General features: G+C 37.6%; 1 protein-coding gene across 5 annotated transcripts; it reads right to left on the bottom strand.

The window, feature by feature from the left end:
• Positions 1–67: 67 nt before the first annotated feature.
• LOC139992101 (uncharacterized) lies at positions 68–16,002 on the bottom strand. 5 transcript variants are annotated; one of them, XM_072012640.1, is made up of 15 exons: positions 15,306–16,002; positions 14,194–14,408; positions 10,508–10,775; positions 7,169–7,266; positions 6,271–6,423; positions 2,806–2,931; positions 2,180–2,419; positions 1,819–1,947; positions 1,614–1,743; positions 1,107–1,229; positions 951–1,040; positions 755–878; positions 451–669; positions 270–361; positions 68–208 (listed from the first exon to the last, which is right to left on the bottom strand). In XM_072012640.1, the coding sequence occupies exons 2-15, from the start codon at positions 14,211–14,213 to the stop codon at positions 68–70; spliced, it is 1,953 nt and encodes a 650-aa protein (XP_071868741.1). In that variant the 5' UTR covers positions 14,214–14,408; positions 15,306–16,002. The 5 variants fall into 5 exon arrangements, with proteins under 5 accessions (XP_071868741.1, XP_071868740.1, XP_071868742.1 ...); XM_072012639.1 differs by having other exon boundaries at positions 14,194–14,694; XM_072012641.1 differs by lacking the exon at positions 14,194–14,408.
• Between the last annotated feature and the right edge of the window lie 1,038 nt (positions 16,003–17,040).

Below are 17,040 nucleotides of genomic sequence, written 5' to 3' on the forward strand. Positions count from 1 at the left end.
AAAGACGGATGTAAGGAGTAGGTGGTCGGTTCAGGTACCAGAGGTCCCGTCGGGAATACGGTTCACATCAAAGGGTACCTTCTTCGCGTAAACGGCGTATGAAAACTGGTCGCACATCTTCGAAGAACGAGGGCAGATCTAATTCCGCTGCCCGTGCGATTCCGCCGTCTTTGCATTCCAACCAGTACGTATCCATTAATCCCTTCCCCTACGAAATTAATTTCATTGAAGGGCGTTGTCCGATTATAAATTTTACATAAAATATCTACCTTGACATCTACCAAACCGCGATGTGCGATTTTGAAACCTCCTACCGCATCCAAAGCTTTCTTCATTTCTAGGCTAATATGTATTCGTAGCGCTTCGTATAAAACAAATGAAAATTAAAATTAAGCTGTAGAAAAATATGCGTTTAATACCAAATAGAAAATAAGGAACTTGATGAGATACCTTCTCCAGTTGATTCCATACGACTGGCCGTATTCACAGTATCCCCGAAGAGACAATAACGGGGCATTTTGCTTCCCACGATTCCAGCAACTACGGGTCCTGTATGAACACCGCTTCGTATTTGAAGACGTTCACCGGGCCGCTTTGGTACTTGAAATACCGATGAAGCTGCTAGAAGATCGAGGGCCATTGTCGCTATTTCAGATACGTGTTTGTCCCCTTTAAAATTTCGTGTCATAAATTTTTTTGTTATATTATAATAAGTAGAATTTAAACAACAAAATTGTGCAGGAAAGGACTTCACCATTTCTAACAGGCAAGCCAGAGGCGACCATATATGAATCGCCAATAGTTTCAACTTTGTATACGTCGTAACATTCGATACGCGCATCAAATAACTTGTAGATCGAATTTAGAAAGGTGACAACCTGGAAAAGCGTAATAATTTAAAATACAGATAAATCGAGGATAATTTTATACATGGTAGGAAAGAATTTTACCTCTAAAGGAGTATTCTCCGCAGCTATTTCTGTGAACCCAACAATATCGCTGAAGTATACGGTTACTGCTTCGTAATATTCCGCTGGAACCTGCGGAACAAAGGAAACGTTTGTATATCAACAACATAATATTTTTCAAACGCAATTTTTAATTACCTGTTGAGTTTGCTTCAATTGCTGTGCGACGCTAGGAGGCAACATTTGAAAAAGTAACGTGTCACTCTTTCCTTTTTCCTGCTTCAGTTCCCGAGCCTTTTGCGCTAAATTGGCTGCGTACATCTAAAATATTCCAACGAAACATCTAATTACCAACGCATACGGAATCGGTTTATCACCCGTTTAGAATCGTTAATGGCGGTGAGGATTAAAAAAAATGAGATCAAGCGGTGATGAAAGTCTTTAATTTCATTATCTTGCTATATTGCGAAGTAAAAGAATTATACCGTTGTATCGGTATTCGATTGAAAGGAACAGAAGTACACATCGCTTAATTGGAATTGTCGATACTGCAGCCAATAAAATACTTCTTTCGCTTGGAAGATTGAATATTTCCAAACGTTACAAGCAGATAAATAAATTGAAGTTCAAACCTAATTACATTACAATTATGAAAGGAATCAATTATATAAATACTATATCAAGTAAATATGTGTATTTACTTACTTGTATCGTCGCAACCGCATTACGTACTAGTATTATAATGATAGGAGAAACGACCAACACTAGCACGACTATAGCTATCCCAGCAACTTCTTTGTTACTCGCATCTTGTAAAGTTGAATTCACATAATCCCTGTTCAATTACAATTACACTATTCAAGCTATCATATAAAAACTATATTTTTCCATTACTCTTATAAAGATTTACCGGATCATGTGACGTAATTCTCGTTGAAGTTTACGCAGCTCATCCACATAAGTAGCCATTGAATCGAAATAAGCGATAGCATCATCAACACTCGGTTTCCTCTTCTGGTTCTGGAGGATTTCATCTCGTCTGTAATGTATGTTTTCCAAACAAACCTTTCTCCCTTATTTCATGCATTTTATACGCCGACGCTCCAACTTTTCACTCATTCATTCTATTATAGAAGTTACGCTTATATTTTGAAAGTCTTTTCTAGCTGTTCGACAAGTCGAAAGTTTGCCTAGACTTAAAAAGCCTCTTCCCCTCTCTCTCTCTTTTTTTTGCTCTTTTAAATAGTTTTCTTAATATGGTCGTTGCATACCTAGATTTAATTCTTCCATAGTCTGACATGGAGTTGGTGAGTTCTGCGTAAAAATGTTTAAGAGAAGGCACGTATGTGAGAGATCCAGAGAGGAGATCACGTCCAAGAATATCGTGGCGAACGTAGCTGACGTAATTGTCCCCCACAAGGGTTCCACGTCCAAAGTAATTGATTCCGTACACGGAAGAAATACCCAAGCTCTCAATACTCCTCAGCAAATTTTTAAAAGCAATCAGATACCTGAAATGCCGAGATATGTCCAATTGCACGAATCCAAATATTTTTTACGTGATTCTTGAATCGTCAATATATATACATATATAAAAAGTAAAAAAGACAAATTTTACTATGTTACAAACTTTAAAATTGATTTTTATTTTTGAAAAGCTTCGAGAAACTCGATGCACTTTATAACTCTCTATCCCACTTTTATAAACTTTCTTTCTGTTAACTGAAAAATTGATTTACTTAACTGAATCCTGAAGTTATCTACCCTCCCCTTATACTTTCTGTTTCATGTTGCTAAAGAAATGTAATAATATTGATATTTTACGAGAAATGTGTATGTAACGTACATGTGCTCGGTGTGTTTTACGATAATGTCAACGATAAAATTTTTTCTTTACCTCCAAACACCACTATTATCCGTCTCTTTGATCTGATTAGTCAGATGGTCTAACATCGCCGCGTTCACGCTCGTATACCACGCCATCACTTCGGTAATGCTGCTCTCTTCTGAACTTATCTTCTGCCTGAGAAATGAACAAAACTTTGTACTCAGACTCGGCTAACTCCCACTATCCATAGGTCAGAAATTGAATGATGGTGTGTATCCATTGTTTCTTATAGACGCTTTAAGGATGAAACCTAACAAATAGGGGTTGTATCGATTTTCCGAATTCTTTTATTGCTGGAAAGAATTCTTTTATACTTTCTCTTTCATATAATTCCCTACTTTACCCTCAATTCATTACGCATAGCAGAATGTACGACGATCATGAGTAACGAATGGGAACGGAACTCTGAACAGAGATTCTTGTTAAGGAGAGATACGTGGCAGAGGAAAGTTGAATCGAGTCGACAGATAGTGGAGGTATTCGTTGTATCGAAGTGGGCTTTTAGTCAGAGACATGATAGTCATAGAACGGCAAAGAGAAAGCAGAGGAGAAGTGGAAAGAGGGAGGTGGGCAGAGGGGTCTAAAAATATTGTCTACTGCTCCAAATGGGCGGTCACGCGCTCATGTGTGACAACCTCATCCATTGCTCATAAAGGTAGTTCGACAGAGAAGGCCGAGGAGCGAAAGAGGAAAAATGACGTACGATTTCTTTGAGCGAATTTATTACAGCTCCGTACTTGTGTGTTATTCTCATTTGACATTTTAATGAGACGCGAACATCCACTATACGGGGTACAAACCTTAAACTTCCTTAAACATTAGTATTCTAAAATCGAGTGAGTACTTAGACTGCTTATTATAGGTATGGTGGTGCAGATCAAGATTTTGAGAATTTAGATTTAGCCATCTGTTTCAACTCCTAAAAGGATCATTACCCTTTAGATAATGTGAGGTACTAAATAAAGTACAATTTGTTTGAGTTTTCCAATAAATGAAACAAGTAAGGGTTCTAATATTTATGATTAGCAAGAATTTTTCAGTTGACACACTTTCCTTGATTAATACCCAACAGCAATCACTTAACAATCACTGCAAACTACGCGACTATTTGTTGTTTCAGAAGTTGTCGATAGTTCAATTACATATTGCAGCCTCCATTGCACGAATGCAGTACGAAACAAATGTCATTAGATTGCTAATTAGTCGAGATGAGACTAGCCATAACGATAGAAGCTAGTTAGTACATTGTAAATAATCACTTAAATAGCTATCCTAATTAATTCGGTGGACAACTGATGGATCGACAGGCCGAAGATTAATAGAACATCGAGAATCGAACTGTGTCATTACGTCTTCGATGAAATCGAGTTAACACGGACCCTTTTCCTCCTCGTCATCTTTGTCAGTCATATAATATCTTCGCTGGCAAAAGAAAAGGATTGTTAGCGGCTTGTTACCGGTGCTCCCGCTGACAGAAATGTGTTCTATTATCTGACATATGTTCGTGTAATAGCCAACGCGAAAACCACAAACCCTCGAGTCGATCAATGGAGAATTTCCTATACAAGAATGCCTAGAATCCGATTTCTAGATGCCTAGAAACCGTTTTGGTACTGCAAGAAATCAAAATCCTTCATATTCTTCGATTAGCTTGTTCCTTAATCGAAACTCTTTTTTGGGTCCTAGAGAATTTTTTATACAAAATTTTGGAAAGTGCATTTTTTTTAAATATTCGACAATAATTTGTAACAGAAATTGTTTGTACAATGAAGGTAGATGGAAAATGAAATAAATAGTTGATACAATATCTGTTGGTTATTAACGAGCTTCGAAAATTGTTACATGAGAACAATGTACATCTGCGGTCACGTAGAATGGGAAATTTCCACTACATTAACACGTCGTCCTACATAATTTATACGAGAAATATGACGCCCTTAATTAGTATCGTTCGTGGGATAGATTAGTAATGTGTTATTACTAAGGCTCTAAATCTAATCCTTTCCTTAATTTCTTCTCGATATTTTGTAAGAAGATATCATAGATCGATCTTTATTCAAATTTCACGAGTTTTCACGCCTTTGTATAACAAATCAATTTTGGGAACTACGAATGGAAATTATTCATAACGGATACTTTGACTCTTGTGCTTTTATCGATTTATCGGGTACCCAGTAACGGAGCCTCCCGTCGTTTTCAGTTCGACAGAATGAAAAACATGTCTTCTGTAAATATTCTTGTATTCGCATATTAATGTCATTTCATCGTGTTTCCGTTGGGACGCAATGAGATGTAATCTTATTTTTGTATCTTGGCAACCTTAACATAGATATCGATGACGTGATAGTTCGAAGAAAACGAAAGTTAATAAATTTTCGATAATGGAATGCTTATTTGCTTTTTTCGTCGAGATGTAGCGATCGCTCGTCTTAGACTCGGTCTTGGAAAAACTGGATCCTGGTTACGTATTTTTATAATCGATCGATATACCAAGACAAATGCGACACGACGGTGCTATTATAAAAGCATACACCGTTTTACCATACGTTCCACACCATGCGGATTACCTTTGCCGCACCTTTTGGCTCTCCCCTTCTAATTAGATGATCGAGTAATATCTACTATTGTAATATCACATGCTGTATTTGTAGGTGTATAATAATTTTAGTACCCTAATATTCCATGCGACACGAACAGGAGAAATATGATCGATTGATGAAATTTCGTATCGTTTGATGTATCAGCATTTTTTCTTCTTTTATGTGTATACACGCGATATTAACGTTAAAATATCGCTATTTTTATCGCATCATGTTTGATTTATCACGTCTAAATTATTAATATTATTAAGATTTCTTCAATTCTATTTTTGCTAATGAGTACTAATTATTGTTGATTATATCGTAGATTATAATAGAAATGAAAATTTACGAGTGTTAAAAGCAAAATACTGGATTGATCGGATATCGAAAAAGGAAGTTCTTATATTATCGAGCTGTAAGGAGAAGTACGCGGAAGAGGAAAATTGTCCACTTCGAGGTTGAATGGAAATTCAACAAGTGTCGGAACGGAGACCGGAGGGAATAGAGGATTGCGCCGTAACTTTCCATATAATCGTATGTTGCTAAGACAAAGACTAACATCAGAAATGCACGAGTATACTCCCATTAAATCCTTTTTATCTTGCTATCAGCTTTAAAATAATCTTCCCCTTTGACACATCGCGAATGACTAAATCAGATCCTCCGCTTTAAATTTCCAACAGCTTAATTTAGCAGTGGTTGCCAAAAGAGACGTTGAAGCCAAGGATGAAGAAAATCGTTATTGTTTAATCGATTACGTCAAGGAAGTTATGGTAATTCAGCTAAAAGCCATTAGACACATAACGGATCTTCTGACGTCATTAGTGATGCACGTGGATTCTGTCTGGAGTAAAGAGGGCTGGTATCGAGTATTTGCTAATCGATTTCTTACCTGAAATCCTCGAGGCGTGCTTGGAAGGCCTCTTTGCTGACCACGTCATAGGTTTGCGTCTTGCTCTCATCCCTCGGTACCGAGACCAGGGGCCACGTAGTCATGTTATGAAGAGCCTGATCGGTTATGGCGAACCTCTGCGTCAAGTTCGACCTTCAACAGACGCAAGAGACCATGACGTATTAGTACTGCGTCGATAAATTGGCGGAGAGGCTGTGGTTATTTATTTGTTTTAGTTCGCGTTGCCATTCACAAAGCCGAGACGTTCCTGAAGGATTATGGAATTATTTTTACCAGGGAAATTTCGTTAATATTTTACAGAGTCTCCCTCAGTTCTATCAAAGAATCGAAGCGGAAGGGTCAGGTCAATATGTCACGTTTCACCGATCATGCGACTCTAATCGCTGAAACCTTGAATTTACGAATACCAATAAGTACAAATCGAAAGCAAATTAAGATTTAGAAAATCGTTTAGATTAATCTCATGTGATTTCTGTACTCGTTATAATTCCCCTGGCGTGAATCTTTATTTCGATTGGAAACTATTTAGGTCGAAGACTGTTTTCGCATTCTGTGGAGCGACTGTTCTCTCGAAATGCTAAGAAAAGTGTTTCGCGTCTGTGGTGCCTTGATTAGAGGATATCCTGCTTGCTCATCTGTTTTCATTGGCCTGTACGTTAAAGGGTTCCTCCTCTTTGGACAAATAGCTTTTGTCACTGAGTCACGTATACCGAAAGATCAAGCGATCTTAAAGGCTTTTGGTGAACAGTAAAAAGGATTGTACAGCATCGTATACGAATCTAATGCATTTCCTATGATACTTTGCGACACAAATTCAAATCGTATATCTTTGATATTGATTCAAGAGAAAGCTTAACAACAGGCTGCATGATAATACCTTAGAGTGCTGCCATTAGTGTAAATAAAGAATGCAACCTCAGATCTTTCGAGCTGCATCCGCGTGACAACCTTCCCTAAGTCTGTGGCGATTGTTACCTGTAAAAAGTTAAGAACCATAATCAATCAACGTTTGACAAGAAAAGAATAAAAAATATACAAATTATTAGAAAAAGTTGCAAACACGTGACAACATCGAGGACCAAATATCCTCTTAAAAATTATTACATAGTGTATTACTGTACCTATATCGTTGAATAATTAAAATATCAAAATGCATGAGACCAAAGCCTTGTCAGTCATTAGTCAGTGTTGCCACCGAGCTCATGAAACTTCCGGAAGGAGATGAAACTAATCGTAAGGGAAGGACAAAGTGGACAGAATAGAGCGAGTGAATACCTCTTAGGTACACATTGTCTGGTCACTCGAACTTCTAAGTACCTAAATGGCCTTCTGTTATACTTGCGACGCTTCTACGTTTCATACAGCATTTCAACAATTATAGATCGGCTGTCGTCATAAAGCGTCGCAAAAAATGATGGTGAAATACCGCCGCTTTTTCGCATTTCAGGATACGAAGAAGTAATATTATAAAACGAATGGACGTTGGAATTTCTCGATTAATGCATAATAATGAATAGTCGATGAGTCTCTAAAATTAATTTAATCTTTATCGTTTTCAGTGCCATCTAACAATTTTCAATAATGTAGAAAATGTTGTTGACACATTCGTTCATCGAGAATGGAGGAAATTCGAACGAACTAATGTCAGGTTTGCACGTCTGGTATACTAACGTTTTATAGCCAGTACGTCAGGATTAATCGCGACAACAGACGTTCTCCGACTGTATTGACTGAATACTGAATCTCCGTCACGATAATCTCCATCGTGGATTAAAAGTTGCGAAATTATTAAAAATTCTGAAAGCTTCTCTCTTCTATAATACGCACTTCTAAAAGTGAAATTGAGGTTGTTGTACAAAAAAAAAAAAAAAAAAAATGATCTCTCCGTAAACAAATTTAATCATTCCGTGGTATCATAAACAATCTAATTTTTATCAATAAAGTATAAGAAAAGGGCGATGACTTTAAAAGGCAAATGAAATTCGTTGTCTTCGGTTCTCCTATAGATTTTAATTATGGAGGGCGTGGCAGAGCAGCAACGCGAACGGGTATAAAACTCTCGACACGCTTAGCAGGACGACAGCAAACACCGGGAACGATGAAGATAGGGACGAGAACAAGCAAGGAGGAGAATGCGTCCATTCTTTTCTGCCTTTCCTCATGCCACGCCACCGTGCTCGTCAAACAAGTAACTCGAGATCGAACGGTGCACTTGAGACTACACCCCGTTTCGATAAATTTCGATCGGATCTACCACTCTCCTTCTTCGTCAACTCTTCCAGTACTACGCTATAATAATGATCATCCAAGAACCAGGCGAGGTTACTTCATTCTAGTATGGAAATTTTTTCGACGACAGCTAAGGGTGGAATTGACATGTTCATAGCGTACGGCGTGGATCTTAATCGGCATGTATTTAGATTATGTATAGCATCTACATCAAACGCATATTTAAAGTCTCACGATACAAAAACGGGTATTGTATGAAAATTATTTGTCAGCATATATTGTAGGAAATGAAAATCGTATCTTTACTTAACCATTATCGATTACTTATGTAACGATCGTCTTCTCTGTTGACAAGATTTTTGATTTCATGGAAGACGAGAATCGAAACTCGAAGAAGGGGAGGGAAGTTTAAATAATTTTTCGGGTCTGTTTCGAAAAGATTGCACGTTATATGTTTTTATAGTTGTGACGAAATAAAAGAGTAAAAGAGTTGTTGACTCCTCCATTAACTGGAATTCCATTTTTGTGGATCGATCGTTCACTGGTAACAATACGGTTCTGTATGAAGAACCATTGTAAAGAACTCGATGCACCATGAAACAATACCTATGTACCTTTGTTGATGACCAATGTATTGTGTTATGATAGAATGGATTATTGCTAGTTATTTACATCACAATAGAAAATATCATCGTTGATGGTATGTAATCGATAGATCGATATTGACGACTAACGAATCGGAACGGAAAAATATCTTTTCCTGAAGAACACTATCACCGATCGTACCATAAAAAAAACTTATTAACGCATTTTAATTCCCCCTGAGAAGGCGATCATGCCTCTGGATATGTGCTCTCGCCGATCAGTATATTGAGAGAGAAACACGAGCTTCGACGCGCAATATTCGTTACTGTGCACCGTTTTAATTTATCAACAACATGCCGATCGAAAGCATCGCTTTAAAAAATAGATTGATTAGAAACTCAAGTATCGATTACGAGCATTGGTAATCAACCAATGTAACCCATGGCGTGATTATTGAACTCGTTATCGAACAAATATTAACGTCAAAAATTGAATATTGCCACGTTTCATGTTTGTAGAACTGGCAACGAGTCTCGTTAAAATTTAGCGTGGCCGGCATTAAGGAAAACGAATATGTATTAAAGAAGGTACTGAGCCGGAAAATGAAGAATCAAGGTCAACCATAAAAGGGTTTATACCGATTTGATAATCGTCCTCTGCAGTAAGGGGACTCTTATCCTTTTAAAAGGAGCGCAACATGGTATGGTGGATAGAATACCAGAGAATAGCGATAAAAGTTTCCTAAATTATATCGTATTTTTCGTGTAAACAAAACAGTTGTATATCCGATATTTTTCAGTGTAGATAACCCCACACCGAAAAATATTTCCGACTATTTTTGATAAACGCATGGAATCCTTGGAATCACGATAAATAAAAGTTGACAGTCATCCCCAGTCGTGCAACATGCAGTGACACGCAATTTATGTGCCCAATTTAACAAGTGTGTGTAATCGATTTTTGAGAAGTTACTCCGCTATAAAGGTATTAAAAATCATTGTAAATTATAGGTAAAGGGTTTGCAAACCGATACGTTATCATGACTTATATGCCTTTTTTGTTGGAACAATTGAAGAAATGGATGTAGAATGCATCGACCACGCTTGAAAGAATGAGTACGTAGGTGTGGTGCATATTTACTCACTCCTTCGTTACTGTTGGATAGTTCGTTGATCGATTATTACCATTAATCGTTCGTAATACTACGCCACTATGTGTATTCCGAGAAAAAATAAATGTTAAGAAATGCTACTTTCCGATCCATAAATTTACGTGATCTTAAATCTCGGATGAATTTAGAAAAACCTAAGGTGAATTGAAAAAACAATTACGAAAGTTTAGAAAACTAATCCACAGTGAAAATAAAATACTTGGTTTAAGAAACATCTAACCCCTAGATTACCTGCGTTTCAATGTCAGAGACCTCCTGCCGATAGATCAGAATGTCATGAAGGGTGTTAGCTGTCTGAACGATCAACGCTAGGATCGGTATGAATGGTAGCACCAGCATTTGTAGCAGTTGAATTCGTCGTCCACGGCGATGAGCCGGATCCGTGGCACGTGCCCAGCAGGACTTCTTTCGGTTCGTCTTCGTCGCCGAGACATCGTCCGACGAGAGACTCCTCACTGAGCTTACTTCCGCCACGCACGAGCCATTACGCGGTGACATGCTGAAATAATTTCACCGTTTCCCTGAATTCCTAGCCGAAAGCGAGTCATTTTCTTTGATCGTGATCACAACAATACAATAACTACGACAGACAGCATGGTGCGTTTCATTAGAACAATACTAATGAAAAATATTAATTAAAAATACCGTGATGTCTTCCCATGTCACGCACGATATTCGATTTTTCGTCTAAAGGAGCATCGTTGATGGTATAACGCCTTGGTTAATGACAGGTGCAGAACATGCATATACGCATTGAAACGTTTTTGAACACGAAACGATGGTTGTGTAAGTGAGCGTGCGTGTACGCGCTGCAAGCGGGGCAAGTATTGTAATTAAACTATGCAAGCTATTTTACACTTAACTACATTAAAAGAAGACTATTTACGCTCAACTACACGACACACAAGAGCTAACCTGTGAGAGTAGATTACGAGTAGTTCTACACCAGCGTGCGCGTGCAACGTTATACACTACTCTTGCGCTCATGTATAATTCGATACGAGGCCACGAATTTAATGGCTGACAAAATGTCACTATATCCGTCGAGCTTTTGACTGTCGAGCTATCACATATCGATGTTTTATCCTGTACGAATTCATATCAATTTATTTTTCCAAATTATTTCTTTGCCTATGCATAAAAATATACATGTCGTTCGTGTCGTGTCCTTTTAACACTCGATTACGATATATGCATCTTTTGATGACTTTTCAATGTCACAGGCTACCTTTGTTTCCTGCTAATTCGCTAGGGAAACTAAATAATCGAGCAAACGAATAATGAACGGGGATGGCCTCGAGAAGAAAGGAAGCCTTTGACATCGGCGTGCACGAGCGACTCCTTTGATACACGTGTTTTTCCTCTGTACATCATGAAAGAAAATCAAGCGTCTAAGGAGAGGATCGAACGAACAGTTGAATAGTAGACTGATTGTCACAAGTATACCGTCAGACACAAATTAGTAAGTCTACTCCCACCTTTTTGATCTCCAACCAAATGCTTGCAATCGTGGCGATCTGTTTTTATCTTCTTCGCTACGAAACGCAGGCGACGAACGATAGTTCAGTATGAAAACACGGGATGCGTATTAAAGCTTCTCTTCCCCTCCGGTTTGCTTTTCCAGTTCGATGCATCTTTCGATTCAATTAATTCGCAGGATCGGGAAACAACGTTTAACCATCGAAGAACGCGCGATAGAACAGCAACAGAGAAACATTGCTTACAGCTGACTTCTGTAAACCGCAGCCTGAACAAAATGATCGTCGCTGACGCGCATTGCCTGTTGTTCTCTGAATACAAGGTAATAGTCTCACAACAGCCAAGCAAGTTTAAGACCATAAGACCCTTTTCTTTCTCTAAACTTTGCACACAATGAAACTAACTGCCGTGAAATCAAATCTTTAAGGGTGGAAAGCATCCAGAATACTGTTATTACACTCTCCGCAGTTTCTCTAATTTCCGGAAATAACGATAAGGATGATTCGAGTCAGATGGACCATGGAAAAGGTCACAGATTTGTCTCTTTCGTAAAAATTTCTTTTAACAAAAAACTCGTTGATGTAAAAATTTATAGACGAGCTATTATCCAGCATCTTAAGCAATACTTAATAATATATATTCCTGCAAACGACTGCAAGTGAATTGAGTATTAATTCGAACATATACGAAGGTATCACGCGAAGCACTTATTGACACAGAACAGCAACGAGGCTCAAGAGACCAAGAGAAAGACAAATTCACCTGTACATGTATTAGATATATGTTTAACGGAGAACAAAAACTTTGATGCCAGGAATAGGTACTGTGCCTCAAAGAAAATATGTCAAACTGTACGTTGAACAGAGAAAAACGATCGCATAAAGCGAGGAAAGAATGTGGGAAGCAATCTTGTGAACTGCTCTCGTCGTAGATTGCTTCTACTATAAATTTTGCATAGTAACCTGTAACATAGTTTGGAATCTTTCATGAATTCGGGTGAATTCCAATATAGAGACTCCCATGCATTGTGCAAAGCAGAATCGAAGTGGAGGAAACTCGATCCACGCATGAATTATTATTATCAGACACGATGGTCAATCAACGTCCTCATCGAGGAAGAAACTGGAAGAATAAAAGGGATCCGTAACAAAGAAAGCTCATAGCCTCCTACAGGTTTCCTTCGAGAATGTAGACATGTTGCAGATACGTGTAACGAAGCTTTCCCTTCCAACCCCTAGTTGTTGTTGTCGCTTGGACGATCGGAATAACGCCATGCTAGTCGAGAGAGCAAGCTGCAATTAATGAACCGCAGGGAGGCATGGTGCAAGCCTGTCCCATACTTGTCGTAGGAGGCAACCCACCATTAGATTATGCACCGCTACTGTAGTGGTTTATTGCCATGTTACTACACACGATGCAAAGGGAATCCACGTCGACTCGAAGAACCACATCACGGTATCTACTCGGAACCGCACCTTTATAATTGCGTATGTCGTGTTACGCTATAAGCGAAATCTCGCGAAACGATTTACGCTCTACTAAAACTTCAAAACATATGAATGACTCTAAATGGATCCATAATTTACGTGAAATTTGTCGAGTGACGGAGATTAAAAGACTAGAATAGATGTACAACTTGGAATAAGGATTTGCTAGATTTTATGGGAACCTGTAAAAAAAGTAGGATTATCGGTAAATGGCTGGGTTGAAATATCGTTATTCGATATACCGGTTATGAAGGAACTAACTTATCGAAAATCGTATAATCGCAAAGCCACGTAATCGGTTACTTCTGAGGCTTTCCACGTACTGGTTTATGAGGTCTATCGTTAAACCGCATAATCACCACGAAACCATAAATCCATCAACAAAGAAGGTAGACGAGTATGATTCTTCCATCGCTGAAAGGAAGTTTAAAGAGTAGATGAATGCATTGAGCTAGGCGACGCTGCTTTATTTCGTGTAAAGAGAAGATTCCCCTCTGCGGAAGGGGAGAGCCGAAATTAACAAGTGGAATTTTCATAAAGTGCGTATGCTTGGATAATAAGTACGTGGAGTACCAAACTTTTAAATAGGTGAAAAGTAAATTCGTTTAGCAAGCATGGACAACGACGCGTATAAAAATGAAACGAAAGAAATTACGGAAGTGAAAAGTTTGGACAAGAAATCGTCAAGGAGAAGCCTGCTGTTCTCGATTTAGCCAGAGAATATTTGCTTATTCCTCGGCTGCATAAGCTTGGTAACTGTTGAAAAGTCACGAATCGACCGACGACCCCTGAAACCATGATCAAAAGCTCGAAGCAGGAAGCATCGGCACGGCAGCGATTTCTGAAAAGCTAGAGGAGGTGAAAGCACGATAGTGGAAGATATCCACAGATGCATCGATGCAGCCGAAGTATCGTGTAGTTACTCAATCGCATGCAAACCGATATACTCACTCGTTTTGTATGGTGAGCATGACTGCAGGGGCCACGGTGTCCACCCTCACCTCGCGCGATCTCTCGCGATTCGATGGATCCGACTTCGGGCCTGAATGACTTAGGTACAACCAGGCGTATTATCTCATAGAGGAGGCTGCTCTCTCTGTCCATTCAGTCTCGATATAAAGGTACGCGGGGAAGGGGCTACTATCAAACCATCTCAATGGCAACGACTACAAATAATCTAAGAGCTGCAATCTTACGTACATACGTTGCGCTCCACTATCTTGTGTGCACGACTAAATGCTATCGTTTTTTTCATTTCGGATTCACAAGATTCTCCTCCATTTCTATCAATTCGATCGATAGTCGTCACATTACGCATTTCCACGGAATCCCGAGCCATTAATGGGGAAAATCATTGTTATCCTTCCTCCTTTCTCTTCTTCTTCTTTTTTTTTCTTCTTTTTCTTTTCTTTTTTAATGAAAGAATTCTGATACTAGGGAAAACTCGGCAGACTTGCGGGAAAAATATATCAAGTAACTTTTTACCTGTGATTTATATCATATCGGAAAAAGTAAATAGAATTCGATATAATCAACTTAAATTTGATTTTGTTCTCAGAAGAAATTCAAATTCATCTGAAATTTGACTCGTAGGCGGAGTAACTAACAAGTAATCTTTGAATCTAGGAATACAAAATAATCGCCGATTTCTGGCGGTTTTACATTACAATTAAAAAAATATTATAGCTGCGAGAATTTTGCGAAACTCGAGAATTGTGAGAAAGAACAGATAGAAGGAAATAGGAACAATTATTTCACAGACATTAACGAGGTACAGTTTGATCCGCAGCATGCAAAATTTTAGAATCTGGCTAGAATATAACAACACTTAGGTTAATTGCATGCTACAGTGATAAAGAGAAAGGAGAATGTGAACGGGGCAAATGATTACATTAACATCGAAGGAAGATACATACGAAAAAAATTAAATAGACATTTGATTTTAAAAAGATCGCATGCCGGTTCCTATTCGTAAATAGATCCGTGGCAAAGAAACAAGAGTGTCCATCAGTACGAGCAACCACGAACAACCGGTGTACGTCAATAGAGAAAATTGCTCTTACGCGTGTTTAAACGAGGACCACGAGAGACACGTGGTTGAAGTCACGAGGACGTTCCTCTCTCGTGGTTAAAACTATCCTCGTCTCCTTCGCTCTTTCTTTCGGTTTTCGCTTCCTTTTCCCGCTCAACGGTACTTTGTCCCTGTATTTTGTTCGTTATTCGATTACACCAATTGTATCTAACAATTCTTTCTCTCCTTTGATCACAGTCAATAATTTTCAGAACTATTCTGTTAATTCTCTAATTTTCCTTTTAAGCATTTAATAATATTTAAGGATCTTTTGATCGAAATATTTTGGTGCTTTTTTTTTCTCTCACCCTCTCTTTTCTTTTCGATTGTTCTCTTATTTCGATCTTAATTCAAGGATTTTGAATATAAATATTCTCTATGATTTTTTCTTCTGTTGCTGATTTTTAAATATTTGGTGATTGTATTAAATTATAAGTAAACACGATGAGAAGTATTCGACGTGATTTGAGATTAAAAAGCCGATGTAGAAGCCGAAAGAACAAACAGGTGCTTCCGCATGGAATGCGCGACCGCATACTGACGATGTGATCCAGGAACGTTAGCTGATACACGATAGACTCCTTCAACGTCCAATGCGCATCCACGACAACCCTACCGAACACCAACGTGTTCCAACCCTCTTTTCCGACTTTTACATCGGATCCCTTCGATATAAGGCTGACACAAGTTAAATTATAAATTCTCTTGCAAATCCAATTTATCTGTAATGTAGCAGAAAATAAAAAAATATAACACTCCTCTTTCCCAAAATTCCAATGCTATTAATACAACTATTAAAAATCGACTTACTTAGCATATGTATCGGAACATCGTGCATAGAAATATTTTAAGAAGTTTGTAACACATTTTTATATTTGTATACATAGAAGTGCATAAACTGCAGGATTGATTTGAAATATAATATTGTAATTATCAATACGAGAACTCATAAACAAATATCAATATCATTTAATGAATTTTTATTTAGATTTCGTTGTTTGACACACGCGAATATTTCAATACTCCAATAAAACTGCATTGTGTTGCCATCTCTGAAGGAAACTATAAGTAATTTATAACACGAAAATTTTTGACGTCAATCGACAATTTTGCTATCTTATCTGTTTTGTACTTGACATTTTCTCTTTGTAAACTTCATTTATCTTTTTTGCTCGCACTTATTTTCATCTTCAATAAAAATACAAGACTGCATGGAACTTCCCTATATTTATTATCTTCAATATAATTTAGTTATATAATTTTCTAAAAAATTTTACAAATATTCCATAGATCTGCTTCTGCCTTATTACTATATTATTTGTTTTAAATTATTTAATTCATTAATATCCGAATTTGGTGGAACATATAAAAGCTTTTTAATCTTATAAAAACTTCAAAAATTATTTTTTTGATTCGACAGTGGCAATGTCAAGTAAATCATTTGCCAATATTTTTACATATTAAAAAATACACGTTATATTGAACATAACTATAAATTGTTCTACATATCCCTATAACGGAGATTCCGTATAGGAATTATTATAATTGAAGATATATATGTATATGTAAGGAACTGATTTATTACACTCTTATGAAATAAAAGGTCGTGCTCAAGCACATGATTAGATAAATCAAGTTTCGCTTGACGAACTACATTCAAGATCTTATATATGTATTAGATTTCTTTCATTTACTCTCTCTAATTCAGTTCTTATTTAGAGGTAACT

The sequence above is a fragment of the Bombus fervidus genome, chromosome 11 (assembly GCF_041682495.2).
Source record: "Bombus fervidus isolate BK054 chromosome 11, iyBomFerv1, whole genome shotgun sequence".
NCBI classification, from domain to species: Eukaryota; Metazoa; Arthropoda; class Insecta; order Hymenoptera; family Apidae; genus Bombus; species Bombus fervidus.